This window comes from Lampris incognitus, chromosome 21, assembly GCF_029633865.1.
Source record: "Lampris incognitus isolate fLamInc1 chromosome 21, fLamInc1.hap2, whole genome shotgun sequence".
Classification (NCBI taxonomy): Eukaryota; Metazoa; Chordata; class Actinopteri; order Lampriformes; family Lampridae; genus Lampris; species Lampris incognitus.
The window spans coordinates 8,091,832-8,108,225 of NC_079231.1; the positions used below are offsets into that span (position 1 = coordinate 8,091,832).

Below are 16,394 nucleotides of genomic sequence, written 5' to 3' on the forward strand. Positions count from 1 at the left end.
TTAAGCTTGACAGTATTTAAAAGTTCCTTTGAAATTTGAAAAAATTAGATGCAGTGAAACAGTTGCAATCTGGGAATTAAGGTCATGAATGACATTTAAAATCAATAATAATGAGCATTTTGTCACCATGCATGTAGAAGTTGCAAATGAAAGTGGAATAATGGGCATCAAGTCCCACGAAATCCATCACGTCTTTGTTGTCAGTGGTGAGAAACAAGGCTTGTATGGAAAATATGATGAACGCTTGGAAATGTCAGACTGTGATGATCAGGTGAAGTGGTATCTGCTGTTTTTGTGGAGTAGATTGCTGTTGTAAAATTTTAAAGAGAAGGTGCAGATTGAAATTTTCAATTTCTTAGCCAAAATTATTTGATGTAAATACTGGAAGTAAAACTTGCAAAATTGAGCTACTGTACTTAATCATTTCTTTAGTCTCCATTGGTGAGTCTGGCATGGAAAATGTATAATAGCTCATTTCTGCAAGTTTAAGTATTAAGTCATTTTTATGTTCGCCTAATAAATTGAACATGTCAAATTTGGTATGACTTGCAGATAACATATGAAAACTGTCAATTACAAAGGAAAAACCTTCATAATAACAAGAAACTTTCAGTCTTCAATTTTTTTTCAACTCTGACATCTTCTTCTTCTTCAGCAGCAGCATAACCCCCTACCTCATACCTGTTCTGAGGCCCAGAGGCCCCACAGGCCAGACCACCCTCCCTTCCCTCTCTTAGCATGGTGCCTCTTCCTCCTCCTCCTCCCAGGACTATCATCACCTTCCTCCTCCACAGCCCTCTTCATCCTCTGCCACAGCTCTCTTTCAGAACCCTCTTCATCTTCCACCACAGCTCTGCTCCAGAACCCTCTTCATCCTCCGCCACAGCTCCAGAACCCTCTTTATCCTCCGCCACAGCTCTCCTCCAGAACCATCTTCATCCTACGCCACGGCAGCTCTCCTCCAGAGCCATTTCCACACTTATCAGAGACTACTTCTATGTTGGCCCTGATACCAACACACAGAGTGGGATTCGAACCAACCATCACGCACTGACAGACACGTTGAGTGTTTGAAGACTAGCCACTGTTCCACCACGGCTTTGCACACTCAGTCTTGTTCTCCGGGCGCTTATATCTTTTTCTTTTGGATGTTAGCATTCAAAACTTAGATAGAATGATAGATGCTGGTCTAGAACCCACAACCTCATCAACATTATAGCAAATGACTAACCACTGCTCCACCAGGGCTGTGAACATTCAATCCTGTTCTCCAGGCGCTTATATCTTTTTCTTTTGGATGTTAGCATTCAAAACTTAGATAGAATGATAGATGTTGGTCTAGAACCCACAACCTCATGGCAGATAACTAACCACTGCACCACCAAGTCTTCTGGCTTGTTTCTGCGCCATGGAGCATTTCACTATTTCCTTTGGATGGTTGCATTTAAATAATAACAGAGTGTTTGAGGCAAGCTTTGAACCCACAACTTTTGCAACAGCTCAGAGTAATACTAACCACTGAGCCAGTCTCCTCTTTCTTTCACCACAACTAGTTAATATTTCACTCTTTCCTTTGGATGTTAGCATTCAAAACCTAAACTGACAGACACTGAGCTTGAACCCATGACATTTGCATCCTCACTAAGAAGCCCTAACCACTGCACCACCAAGTCTTCTTATTTGTTTCTGCACCATAGAGCATTTCAATATTTCGTTTGGATGTTCGTATTTAAATAATAACAGAATGTTTTAGGCGAGCTTTGAACCCACAACAGCACTAACCACTGAACCACAGGATCCTCCCTCATTCATCACAACTAGTTAGTATTTCACACTTTCCTTTGGATGGTGGCTTTCAAAAATTACACAAGCTGGGTTTGAATCCATGACATTTGCAGCTTTACTAAGAAGCCCTAAATGCTGATCTAACAAGTCTTGCTCCTACCATCATCACTGAATTCTCAATATCTTCTTCGGATGTGAGCTTTCAAAAATACTCATCCTTATTTTCCTGGGTTAAATAACTGAGGCTCTGATGGGGAGTTGAACCCATAAACCAGTGACTGTTCATGTCTCCACTTAGCCCATTAAACCATCAGGGCAGGACACCGTTCATGAACATCTGTGAGAGCTTCTCAAACTTTTCTGATGCTGCTGCTAAAAATCAAGCAGACAGGTATGCTGATGATGTGACCTCTCACCTGTTGCATCATAATGATCCAAAGCATCTATGCTAACATTCATTATTCATATTATTTATCCATTAACAGTGTTTTTACTCTTATTCTGCATGCATCGTTGCGTCATCTAGACGTGTTTGCTGCTGCACAGAACAATTGGATGAATAAAGCTGATCTCATCAGGAGGTTTATTAAAGTGTACTTTTCCTCCACTAATGAATTTGCTCGCTGTCAAACACAGCACATTGTTGTTGCTCTCATGCTCATAATTGTTCTGCAAGCATTTTCATTTTTCTACTTCTGTTATGAAAGTTGATAAAGAAACTGACCTGAACAACGCACCAGAGAGCCTGTCTGTTTATTTAATTGTAAAATGATTTACAAAAAAGCTTAAAAAAAAAAATTGCAGCCAATGTCACATACCATGTGAAACAGGACCCAGACTGTGAAACCTGCTGTTGATCGTTATGTCGTTAATTTATTACGATGCCAAGGTGAAGGTGCTGGAGACAGGAACGTGTCAAGTAAAAGTTAGCACTGGGAAAATAGCAGGACACGTGAATAAATTGATAAAAACTATCGTGACACCAAAGCATTTACAGTGAAATACATTTATGTCATTAATACATCCTATTTATAGATATTTCCTAAATTATTTTTTTTCTATTTTCTCCTATTTTTCCTAAATTATAAATTATTATTCTAATTATTTTATTATTCTAAATTTTTCAATTAAAGTAAAAAAATGTATATTATTGTAATTATTAATCAATATTAATATTTAATTATTAATTAAATTAAATCTTAAATTATTAAATATTCTAATTATTATCTTCAATTATTCTATTTTCCCTAAATTACATGCACTACAGGCATTAATCCCGCCTTTGGACAATATAAAGAATTCAAAGTCAGACCCTCGGGAAAAGGCCAGTGATAAAATGACAGAAAGAGCCAATGCATTTATCGGGTTGTGGTGATTGGATCTGTGCAACAGCTGAGGAGGTGATGAAGATGACGATGATGTAGGTCAGCGATCCCAATATCAATCACCTGTCCAATTTACCAGAGACAGAGGCAGCTCCCAGAAACAATCATGACGATGTCCGGATGCCTTAATCAAGTACCAATTCTGTCTTGTGCGGAGGCCAATGTGTCCTCACCCCGTATGCTGGAGGCCTCTAGTCTACGGCGACGGTCAAAGGAAGCCTGCACCAGTTCTACTGAGATGTGGAAAAGTAGCCTACACTTGACAGACAGGCGTCAGTAGTGTAAGGTTGGTGCATCCTGCTTAACATGGTCAGGTTGGTTACACAACGTTAACTAATTTTTTTTTGCATTGATAATGCAAGTGTTGGAAGGTAGTATTATTATTGCAGTAATCATTACCATCATGACCTTGGTGAGAAAACCATGTGCATGAAGAAAACTGATTTGGCAAACTTGCCATACTTTCAGGAAACGGGGGAATTCGGGTTCAAAATGGTGGCTGGTGGAGAAGCGCAGCACTGCGCCGGCTGGTGGCCATCATTCTTCTGCTGGGATATTTTATACGGAAAAGTCAGGTTTTGTGTTGCTGTTTTGTTTTTGGGGTTTTTTTCTTTCTTTTTTTTTTTCATTTTTTTTTTTTTACCTTAATGTGAAATTCGAGGTTCTCGTCCATGGAGTAAATGTGATCGAAGATGTCCTGGGCGATGCGAGGGATTATCCCCATCAGCTGCGGGTCGTGTAGCTTTCCCTGAGCGGGGCAACAGATCAGCAGTTACATAACAGCCAGTAAAACGCAGGATTTCCAACAAGTCATGATTAAATGTACAATATCCTCAACACTGCCTTGCTCAGAGGGGCATTTTGTGGGTAGTTGGGGCAATTTCTCGTTTACACCCCCCCCCCCATAGCTCTGTAAGGCCCGGGCAGAATTTAAACCAGACAATTCTGGATACATCTCAAAACGTTTATTGACATCACACACACACACACACACACACACACACACACACACACACACACACACACACACACACACACACACACACACACACACACACACACACACACACACAGTCGTCAGGAATGAGCCTATACTCTCACCCATTAACTGAACCAGGGTGAGCACCACAACACAGTATAATCTTTCCTCGTCTCTGCTGCTGCTGTCCATCTTGACTTGAACACATGTTGTAAAGGCTTGTCTGACGAACATGCAGTACAAGTACAAGTTGTTATTTGGAGGAAATGATCACTATGGCTGCTGTTGACAGAGTCTGAACTCTCCAGCTTCAAATCCAGAGAAATCCTCAGTGGCTCCTACACATACAGGGGGATTTTATTCTTTTACGATCCAACCCCTCACACACACACACACACACACACACACACACACACACACACACACACACACACACGCGCGCGTGCACACACAGAAGCTTCCACTGATGTGAAATTAAATCTTAGTAATACTGTTACACAATACCCGCTCTGCTTAAATCCAAAGACAATCTCTCCCATTGGACTTAAGTCTTTCTGTAGGAACATTTACCCTCGAAGACCTACCAACTGCATGAGCAACAGACAGACACACAGATAGATAGACATATAGATAGATAGATAGATAGATAGATAGATAGATAGATAGATAGATAGATAGATAGATAGACAGACAGACAGACAGACAGACAGACAGACAGATAGACAGATAGACAGATAGACAGATAGATAGATAGATAGATAGATAGATAGATAGATAGATAGATAGATAGATAGATAGATAGATAGATAGATAGATAGATAGATAGAGAGCGAGAGAGAGAGAGAGAGAGAGAGAGAGAGAGAGAGAGAGAGAGAGAGATGGATAGATAGATAGATAGATGGATGGATGGATAGATGGGTGGGTGGGTGGGAACGAAGGTAAGTAGATAGATAGATGGATGGATGGATGGATGGATGGATAGATAGATAGATAGATAGATAGATAGATAGATAGATAGATAGATAGATAGATAGATAGATAGATAGATAGACAGACAGACAGACAGACAGACAGACAGACAGACAGACAGACAGACAGACAGACAGACAGACAGACAGACAGACAGACAGACAGACAGACAGTCTTCTTACCTCCATGGTGTGTGTCTTCCCAGAGGAGGTCTGTCCATAGGCGAATATGGTTCCATTATAACCTCCCAACACATCTGGAACGACATGTACTGTCTGTCACTGTGCTGCCACACAAAACCTATTCAACACTGACCCCAGCACGCAGTCTGTACTGCTCATACTCTTAACATGGCTTATCCCAAAACAAAAAGTGCATTTCTTGTGTCACCAGTGGGCTGATATAAAGGTGCACTGGCGTCAGCAGAGCAGAGGGGAGTAGAGTTTTCCTGCCTTTAACTATCTGCTTGGCGCAGGCCTCGTAGACGTGCTCCTGCGACGTGTTGGGTGGCAACACGCGGTCGAAGACGTACGGCTTGCCCTGTTTAAAGCAGCAGAGGACAGACACAGCAACATCAGACAACGGCTGCAAAAAAAGGTGTGTGCAGAAATATCTGGTTTTATAATTTAGCATTTTCTAACCACAGATAATAAAGACGTGTTAGTATGAGTGACTCCAGCGGGCTTTACGCTCAGTCTGCCAAGTTACACAGGGGATGGAAGCCCTAACTACTCTCTCTCTCCCATAACACACGCACACACACACACACACCTGTACTGAACTACCTACTAAACCATATGTTCTAGTTTCTCCAGACTCCGTCTATTCTGATGGCAAACAAGCACATGAAACAACAACAACAACATGTAGCATGTTCCATAGTACCGGGCCTCTATGACTCTTTATACAATGTTCTATATACTAGACAACCAAGGGGGGGGGGCTTTCTGGGGCCCAGCCGCTAGCCATTGAGGCCAACAATAATCATCCATCCATCCATCCATTATCCAAACCGCTTATCCTGCTGTCAAGGTCGCGGGGATGCTGGAGCCAATCCCAGAAGTCATTGGGCGGCAGGCAGGGTTCATCCTAAATATAAGCAATGATAATGGCAATACTTGCCACTGAATGTGAACTGGCTAAACAGATGGACTTTAAAGACATTATAAGGGACTTGGCATCCAGTAAGACAAGGAAGATGGCTGTATGTATAAGAGGCAAAGGTGATGCCATGAGGTAAGAAACTGCATTTTCTACTAAGAAATGTGTGGCGTAAGTGTAGCAGATCTTGATGTGTTTAAGTGTGTCATAGAGCATAGAGTTGTATCATGGTGTGTGTGTGTGGGGGGGGGTGTGAGAGAGAGAGTGACTGAGTGTGCCGATGTAGCCCCCGTTACTAAGTCTCTCTCACTTTATGTGTATGTGTTTTTTTTTTGGGGGGGGGGTTCACTGGACCCTTTTCAGGGGCCCAGCCATTTCTGTGGGCGGGCCTGCATACAACTACTGTTGACCAGTAATTAATACCAGCTAAGTGATAAAACAAACTATGTACATATCTGACTCGAAAATATTCAAAGGTAAACTCAAAATAATGTATTTTTCCTCAAAGTGAATAATCACTCCTCCTGGAAATGGACTATTCAAACTGGAAATCCAAATTGCATCTCTCTCTCTAGTACCGCCTAAGCCGAGCATCAGGAGGGACAATTCATCACTCTTGCATCAGCATCTACCCCCACCTCCCTATTCCATCTCAGGGGGAAACCTTGCAGCACAGAAAAGCGGCCTGTCCTGCTGCTTTCCGCTGACAGGCTGCTTTTCTCAGCATCCCCTGAACGACCTGGAACAGGCTGAACCACAGGAATCAATCGATTGATGCATCGATCTGTGTCATTGTCCCGGATGGGAAATTTGTTGCGTAGTCAGGCTTAGGAAACATACAAGAGGCCATCGCAGTTCACAGTAAGACCAGCACACACTTAACATCCACATACAGCATGGGCAGGATAAAAGAGCACCACTTCTTATGACAACTCTGTGCAAAAACATGCTGCATGCATCATCTGCAAAGACAAACGACAGTAGCAAACACATTTGTGTAATGACTGTCAAGAATCACAAACTGTAGTTTGATTTGCAACGAAATCCGTTTCTGCTGACAAAACAGCCACTTTGGCACACAAACTCTGCTGTGTGATAAACGTGACAAGACACTGTGTACTGTCTTGACTGCAGAACTCAGTCTGAACATTGTTGACATCAACAGTAATCCCCAGGCATCAGGCCCGGATGCGCCAAACGCTTCCGCCTCAACACAGAACAGGGCTGCGGTCTCCACGCCGCCGCCGCGGGAACTGCGACACCAACCTCACAGCCCACAGGGGACACGGGCCAGTAGACCCGGGACATTGCATGGACACTATATCTTTCAGTTCCAGTGAGAAGGCTGTAGAAACGATGACTTTACTTAAGGACTTTTTGTTACGGGAACAGAATTGGTGGCCTTGCTGTGGGTATATCACGGCGGTTTTTCCTTTTCTTATTTTATTGCATCTGTTTCTCACCCCTGGCGTTTATGTTCTCGGTTGTTCTCACAACGCTTGTAAATTCATAAATGGGGCTATCAAAACAAAATTAATTTAAAAAAAAAACGGCCAATATTTCGGGGCTTCCGGTGAAGCCGCTGGCTGCTTGCTTCCGTTTCCTGTGACGACTTCCTCTTCGTCGTTTACGGTCGGATTAGTCGCGAGTTGAGAGACCGGACCGTTCCACGAGCCGAACGTTTCTCCACACAATACACACAAACACCGACGCGCTTCGGGTCCTGACGACATTCCGGATGCACCGATCTGTCTGTTGCAGTCTCTGACACGGTGGCGACTGCCGCTTGTCTGTGAGTCTGCGTATGTCTGGCTAGACTGTCAGACCTGAATTCTGGGTACATAAAGTTGTCTGCATCGGAATCATTCCGGCCAATGCGTTCCGCCTCTTTCACGCCCAACGCGTGCCAACGTGAAACCATAGCAACCGCCTACTCAACCGTGATTGGTTAATGCTGTAGCGAATTTGGGGGGCAACCACCGGAACTGCCGCGGCCGGGACGCGAACCCGTATCGCCCGCACCGCGGGAGGCATCGCTGACCGCTCGACTAAAGGGTCAGACCCGCCAGCCAGCGGCCAGCGTGCCTTCTTATCCATGCACGTTACACTACTACCAGCAGACATTTTAAAGAGCGAATGATGATCGAGATTACTGCGATGTCGGGTGACGAGTCGCTGGCAGCTGACCCACTGACCCTAACGCGTTCTGTTGCGCGTACATACGCGCACACGTGGGAGGAGGAGGAGGAGCCTGCGTCCTCTCGGCACTCCACGCCGCGCGCCGCCGGCTAGATTTCAAAACTATGTCGCTGTTCGATCCCTCGGGAATAACTGACGGACGAACAAACGCAAGCACGTGTTATCAGCCTTGCACTTTGGCCTCACGCGCGCGGGGGGGGGGTCAACCGAGAATGGAGTCATTGAATGTGTCCAACACAGGTGACGAGGCGAAACGGATCCCCCCCCCGGGGGGGGAGGGAAAGATGCCCACTCAGCACGCCTGGCCACTGCATCGGTGTCAGAAGAAGGAGGGGGGGCTGCAATCGGCTGTGCCTTGGTACCAACAGTCCGGCCCGCCTCCGGACCAACAGCACCTCCTCCTCCTCCTGCGGTGCAAACACACACGACAGCCGACACGTTTATTATAAGCCCTAGGAATAAGACGGCGGAGCGCAGCGTCCGGGTTTTGGACGCACCACTGCTGCACCGCGTCGCGGGTCTTCCCGTGTCAAGACGCGTCAACGTGGAAATGCGCACGACGCAATACCTGGTGCCCGCGCGCACCGTTTCTGAGTCGGTTGTTGTTGCGAGCCAATAAGCAACGCTGCGTGTGCAAAATGAAGCGCCGCAGCGCCCCCCCCCCCCCCACACACACACACACGCGGGCCTGAGGACAGGTGCAGGACGGAACGAGGCGGACTTACCGTGATGACCACCGTGTCGTCCTCTTTGAATTTGGGGATGTATTTGTCCCCTCTGGTTATTTCCGCCTCGTTCAGCGGCCTGAACCGGCACATGACTTTAACGCCGCACTCCGCCGCGTCCGCCATCGCTGCCAACTCTTAGAAAACACAAACACCACAGGAATTAATTAATTAAAACCAAAACAAAAACCCCCCAGCGGGGTGATGAGCCGGCGAGCAGACGTTCGCGTCTTCAGCGGAGCCACGACCGCGTCCTTCATCCGAGTCGAGTCTGTGCACCTTTCTTTAGCTGCGCCATGGCCAAAGGCGTCAGCTGCGGTCCTCCATCCCGCCGGGACTGACGGGAGCCGACACCGCGGGGGTTCCAGCAGCCGCTGGGCGGGTCGCCGCGACGCGTCGCCGAAATCAGACGACAAAACGAGCGGGAACGTTGCTGCTTTAAAGGCGCCTCGGGAAGTTGTGCTCGGCTAGCGAGACGCATCGGCTGCTGGGAAACAACCGCATCGTCCTGTCTCGGGCATGCGCGCTCCCGCGTCCCGTGTCCCGCATCAGCAACCGCACGCCTGCGCTCGCACACACATGAACACACACACCTGCGCGCGCGTGCGCGCGCTTCGATCGGATTGGTTTTCTTAAACGTCCCGAAGTTGTCCGGGAATGACTCTGATGGCGCTGATAACGGGATTTTATCCATGGGATGGATGCCCCCCATGCCCCCCCCACGACTGTCGCAGAGGAACGAGCTGTATCGCTTGCCACAGTGATGCGATTCTGAAAATTGTAGAAACTTTTCCAGGATGAACATCAGGGATCTGTTGTTGAACAGAAACTCAACCGGGCATATTTAAAACACTCGAGCTGAGTTCGTAATGCGCAAGCCTACATATTTGTTTTCCATTACAAGAATCCATAATTTGGCGAATTTAAAGCCTGCTATTGTGGTGGACACGTATTGGGGACAGAATTCAACCCAGGAACTAAGGGTTAAGTCATGGTTGCCCTGGCAGGTTAACGCAGGGTTAAGTTATGGTTGTCCAGCCAGTTTTCTGGTTATTCTTGCCACCTCCGCTCAGTCGAGCTGTGGGTTTTGTTTGTCTCGCTGATTTACCGTGGATTAAAGAAAGTTGCCTACACGGCTAAAGTGTGAACCTACGGTCTTCTCCGTTACTTCGGCTCTACACTGGTGACCCCGACGTGATGGTTTTCGGATAAGTTTTCTGAAACCACACACATTATGGCTACGAACGCCGTTGCAATTAAACTGCCGGAGTTTTGGGAGTCTTCCGCGGCTACATGGTTCGCGCAGGCTGAGGCACAGTTCGCGCTCAGAGACATAACAGCAGACGAGACCAGGTACTACCACGTAGTGGCAGCGCTGGGGTGCGCTACGGCTTCCAGGATAAGCGGTTTCATAACCAACCCACCGGCCGATGGTAAATACGCCGCACTTAAACATCTCCTCCTTGACACTTTTGAACTGTCAGCAACGGAGAGAGCACGTCGCCTCTTCGCAATTCAGGGCTTGGGAGATGGCAAACCATCGGAGCTAATGAGCAGGATGTTAAACCTACTGGGTCAAGAAAAGCCATGTTTCCTGTTTATGGAGCTGTTTCTGCGCAACATGCCGCCCCACGTCCAGACTGCGCTCGCTAACTCCACCATCACTGATCCCCGTGAGCTGGCAAAGGAGGCTGACCGATTCTTCGTCGCTACACAACGTTCCTCCCATGCCGGGGTGCTGGCTCCTACCTTCACTGGCCCCCCGCCGACATCGCGGGCGTGGCCCGACGGTGGCGCCACAGCATCAGACCGCTACAAACCCTCTGGACTCTGTATGTACCACGCTCGATTTGGTGCGAAAGCTAAACGGTGCCGTTCCCCCTGCAACTACAGGCCGACGGGAAACGAGAGGGCCAACACTCAGTAGTGGCCATGAGTGTTGGCGATACGAGCAGGCTACTCTTCATCCTCGACACCATCTCCGGTCGGCGATTTCTTTGTGACACGGGCGCACAGAGAAGCGTGCTCCCTGCTACTGACGTCGACATCATGGGCGGGGAGCGGGGTCCCCAGTTGGCGACGGCTGACGGCAGCCCTATCCACACCTACGGCGTGCGGTCTGTAGAACTGTGTTTTGGTGGACAACGTTTCACGTGGGAGTTCGTCATGGCCAATGTAACGCTTCCCCTCCTCGGAGCTGATTTTTTGTGCGCTTACGGTTTGCTAGTGGACATTCAGAACAGCCGTCTGGTCGATGCCTTAACCTTCTCCTCCTTCGCATGTACGCGGAGGGAAGCGGCCTATGCAGGTCTAGCCAACTCTCTCTCAGAGGCAGACAAGTTCACCCGCCTCCTCGCTGAGTTCCCTGACCTCACCCAGCCTACCTTCTCTGCACCCACCGCTAAGCATGGGGTGGAGCATCACATTGCTACGAAGGGGCCCCCGGTCTACGCCAGAGCCAGGCGTCTCGACCCCGCCAAACTCGCCATTGCCAAATCTGAGTTCGAGCACCTGGAACGCATGGGGATCATCCGCCGCTCTGACAGCCCGTGGGCGTCCCCACTCCACATCGTCGCTAAGCCTGATGGAGGTTGGCGCCCATGCGGGGACTACCGCCGACTAAATGACGCCACCACGCCTGACCGCTATCCTGTCCCGCATATCCAGGACTTTTCTGCAAACCTGTCTGGCAAATGCGTCTTCTCAAAAGTCGACCTGGTCCGTGGTTATCATCAAGTTCCCGTGCACCCCTCAGACATCCCCAAGACAGCGGTGACAACCCCATTCGGCCTATTTGAATTCCTACGAATGCCATTTGGACTCAAAAACGCGGCCCAGTCCTTTCAGCGGCTGATGGATTCAGTGCTCCGTGGCCTTCCTTTCATCTTCGTCTATTTGGACGACATACTCATCGCCAGCGCCTCCGAGGAAGAACACCTGTCCCATCTTCATGCCCTCTTCACACGCCTCAGCCAGCATGGGCTGATCGTCAACCCGGCGAAGTGCCGGTTCGGGCTGACAGCCATTGATTTCCTCGGGCACCGCATCACTGGGGACGGGGCAGTCCCCCTGCCCTCAAAGGTGGAAGCGGTGGCGGCCTTTCCGCGCCCCCAAACAGCTCGTGCGCTCAGGGAGTTCATCGGGATGGTGACATTCTACCACCGCTTCATTCCTCGAGCCGCCTTTATCATCCGGCCACTGTACGAGGCGCTGAAAGGCATGTTCCCCAACCAGGCGGTCGACTGGACAGCAGAGCGGGACCGTGCGTTCACCGAGACTAAAGCTGCGCTCTCCCAGGCTACCCTGCTAGCGCATCCTTCACCTACAGCGCCTATTTCCATAACCACGGATGCATCGGACTATGCTGTTGGTGCGGTTCACGAACAGTGGGTGGGGGGGGCTTGGCAGCCTTTGGCCTTTTTCAGTCGCCAGCTTACACCCCGAGAGCGCAAGTATAGTACTTTTGACAGGGAACTCCTCGGTCTCTGGCTCGCCGTCCGGCATTTCCGTTTCCTGCTAGAGGGCCGCGAGTTTACTGCGTACGTGGACCACAAGCCCCTCACGTTTGCCATGTCCAAGACGGCCGAGCCATGGTCCGCTCGCCAGCAGCGACAACTCTCCTACATTTCGGAATTCACTACCGACATCCAGCACGTCGCTGGTAAGTCTAACCAGGTAGCTGACTGCCTGTCTAGGGCAGTGATTGGAGCGGTCCACCTAGGCCTTGACTATGCACAGATGGCTGCTGACCAGGCCACGGACCCGAGCATCCTCCGTCTCCGGGCCTCCGACACGGGGCTCCGCCTGCAGGACGTTCCTTTCAGCGACACAGGTGTCACCCTCCTGTGTGACGTCTCCACAGGACAGCCCAGGCCCATCGTCCCGCACAGCTGGAGACGCCCCGTATTTGAAGCTGTGCACGGCCTCTCTCATCCAGGCGGTAAGCCATCCGTGCGCCTGACCTCTGCTAAGTTTGTGTGGGAGGGACTTAAGAGAGACGTGAAAGCGTGGGCCGACTCGTGTGTTGCCTGTCAGCGGGCTAAGATACACCGCCACATTAAGGCGCCCCTGGAACGCTTCGCAGTGCCGGAGAGACGATTTGACCATGTCCATGTCGACCTGGTTGGTCCCCTACCCCCCTCCCATGGGTTCACCTACCTCTTCACTGTGGTGGACAGGACTACGCGCTGGCCTGAAGCTGTTCCCCTGGCATCCACGACGTCTGCTGATGTGGCCCGGGCTTTTATTGGGTCGTGGGTCTCACGTTTCGGTACGCCTTCCGACCTTTCATCTGACCGTGGGCCACAGTTTACCTCAGAGCTATGGAATGCTGTGGGTGAGGCTCTGGGCGTCAAGCTTCATCGCACTACCGCCTACCACCCTCAGGCGAACGGCCTATGTGAGCGCTTCCACCGGTCCATGAAGGCTGCGCTTCGGGCTACTCTCAAGGACTGCAACTGGGTTGACAAGCTCCCATGGGTCATGCTGGGCCTGCGGACCGCCCCGAAGGAAGACCTACAAGCCTCCTCTGCGGAGCTGGTGTACGGCACGCCGCTGCGAGTCCCAGGCGATTTCATGCCCAATGCAACGCGTCCCTGGTCAGCTGTGGACCAACGAGCCTCCTTGCTGGACGGGGTCAGAGCTTTCACACCCGTCCCTACCGCCCAACACGGCGCTCCGGTGTCCCAGGTGCCCCCAGGTCTGCAGTCAGCGGACTACGTGTTCATCCGTCACGACGCACACCGCCCCCCTCTGCAACCCCCTTATGACGGCCCCTTCCGCGTCCTGGAACGGGGAACTAAGCACCTGGTGGTGGATTTTGGGGGCACGGCCGAGCATGTTTCAGTGGACCGAGTTAAACCCGCACACCTGGACTTGACGCAGCCGTTGGAGTTAGCCCAACCTCCTCGTCGCGGTCGTCCCCCGGCTCCGCCTCCTCCCCCCGTGGAGGCCCGAGCTGCCTCTTCTGCTCCTCAGGCCGACCTCCACAGGCCCGCGTCAATGCCTCCCACAGACACTCCGGCCCCTGTTATCCGGAGCCGCCGCGGACGGCCTGTCGTCCACCCGCGCCTGCCTGACTTCGATTACTAGGGCGAATTCTGGGGGGGCTCATGTGGTGGACACGTATTGGGGACAGAATTCAACCCAGGAACTAAGGGTTAAGTCATGGTTGCCCTGGCAGGTTAACGCAGGGTTAAGTTATGGTTGTCCAGCCAGTTTTCTGGTTATTCTTGCCACCTCCGCTCAGTCGAGCTGTGGGTTTTGTTTGTCTCGCTGATTTACCGTGGATTAAAGAAAGTTGCCTACACGGCTAAAGTGTGAACCTACGGTCTTCTCCGTTACTTCGGCTCTACACTATCAAATTCTGACAGACCTCACTGACTAAAAGATCCCGGCTTAATGTTTGAGATACAGACATCAATTTGTTTTGCAATCTCATCAACTCGTGAGCCTTTTGTGAGTTTGTTATATGGGATTTGTGAAAACAGGCCTAATCCCGTCCAATCAGATCCCGACAGGCGCACCGGGATCATTTCAGGAGGAGGGGGGGGTGACATATGAGCGCGTGCAGGGGTGTACTGTATAGTGCGATAAGAGCGCGCCGGTTGCGGTTTTAATACAATAAAGCGCGTTACTGAAGACACGTGTCCGCCCCGTCCGGTTGCTTTGCTGCAGTTTGGCGTCTCCATGAGCGTCCCGTGTTGAGCTTCAGCGCTTAAGTGGGTAAATTTGTATTGTTTTGAAATCCCGCGCGTTCTGCTGCCTGCCCACGGGGTGGCGCTACAATTCAAACGTAAGCCAGGCCGGCTAGTGCATGGGGGATTAGATACAAACCTCTTGTTCAATTAGTCTAAACCACGAGTTTACAAGACAGCGAGCAAGCAATAGCAACGGTGACGTCGCCACGTGTTCAGCAGAACTAACCGCTCTCCATTTTACACCAATCTGCCCTGAAGTGTCTTTCCCTTGGGCCGAACAACCCAGCAGCCTCCTTTCTGCCAATAACGTCAACATATTTCACGTTAACACGTCAACGTATTTTCACGCGTCAACACGAATTACGAAATTTTAATTCTTTTCGTAATATTGTTACGTGTCAACACGAATTAAAACGCTACGAAAGGAGTTGCAGCATAGAACCGACACCTTGATAAGGTGTCGGTTCTATGCTGGCGGTTTCAACGGCCTCAGCAGTCCCGGTCCTGGAGCTGCTGCTTCGGGGTTCTGGCTGCGCCGGTTCTCGATTTGGGGGGGGGCAGGCTCCAATGGAGCTGTGGACGGCGGGGGTGTAACGTTACTGTTCAAGTTTAGTTTAGTTTCTGTCCTATACTAGACTTTATCACATTAGCTGAGCTGTAAAATAATAACGAGGCAAGAGACGAGCACCGTACGTTTTCAACTCCTTTCTTTTTATCTCACTTCTTCATCACCCTCAGCGCCGTACTACACTCAGCAACAATCATTAGGCTACTGCGCCCTCTGGTGGCGTGGTGGCATTGCAATGCATGAACAATGAATGAACCGACTACACAACAGTTTCTTATTCACTGCTGGCTCTTTTGACGTTTGCGCAGAAGCACGTGTTCGCGATATTGACAGCTAGCGGAGCTGACGTTAGCTAAATTAACGGCTCAAGCTGACAACGCAAACACACATCATTTCATTAGTTGCTATTGTAACCGGTTATTTTCTTGCCCAGTGCGGGATTCGATACGAGGTGTACCGCACCACAAGGCGACGTCACTAACCGCTCGACTAAAGGGTTAGACCAGTTAGCTAGGGGCTAACGTATCTTATCAGTAGTTTACACTATGTAGGCTACAATGCCTTTGATTTGTGTTGCAACGTACCCTTTGATTGGATGAAAATGTGAATATTCCTCCTGATTTATGTCTGCGTGCTTTATTTCACCTAATTTCTTAGAGTGGACGGGTTGAAACTTTTTTTTACCGTAAGTGTTGCAATATAGGGGCATTAGCGGGGATACGGGGATTCCTGACTTTAAAAAAACGTGGAAAGAGGGATCTACTCACCCTACCGGACGTGCTCGAGGTCCTGCGACTACAGAGGACGTCACTACTTCACGCACTACGATTGGGTGCGGGCTTGGGTGGGGGCTTGGGTGGGGTCTAGTTCAGTTTAGGAACAGCGGGAAACGGTAGAGTGACGTTAGACGCAGCTCGGGCCTTCGGCCTTCGCACCTTTACTAACCAACTCCGTGTTAATGTGGATTGTAAAAACACACAGCTA

At 49.6% G+C, this 16,394-nt stretch overlaps 1 protein-coding gene across 1 annotated transcript in view; it reads right to left on the reverse strand.

Annotated features, from left to right (window-relative positions):
- LOC130131319 (kinesin heavy chain-like) overlaps window positions 1–9,269 on the reverse strand; it is a 37,429-nt gene extending 28,160 nt beyond the window's left edge. The window contains exons 1-4 of the mRNA XM_056300967.1: window positions 9,144–9,269; window positions 5,571–5,658; window positions 5,301–5,374; window positions 3,814–3,918 (exon numbers count right to left, since the gene is read on the reverse strand). Coding sequence (XP_056156942.1) covers window positions 3,814–3,918; window positions 5,301–5,374; window positions 5,571–5,658; window positions 9,144–9,269 — 393 coding nt within the window. The remainder of the gene's footprint in view (window positions 1–3,813; window positions 3,919–5,300; window positions 5,375–5,570; window positions 5,659–9,143) is intronic.
- Between the last annotated feature and the right edge of the window lie 7,125 nt (window positions 9,270–16,394).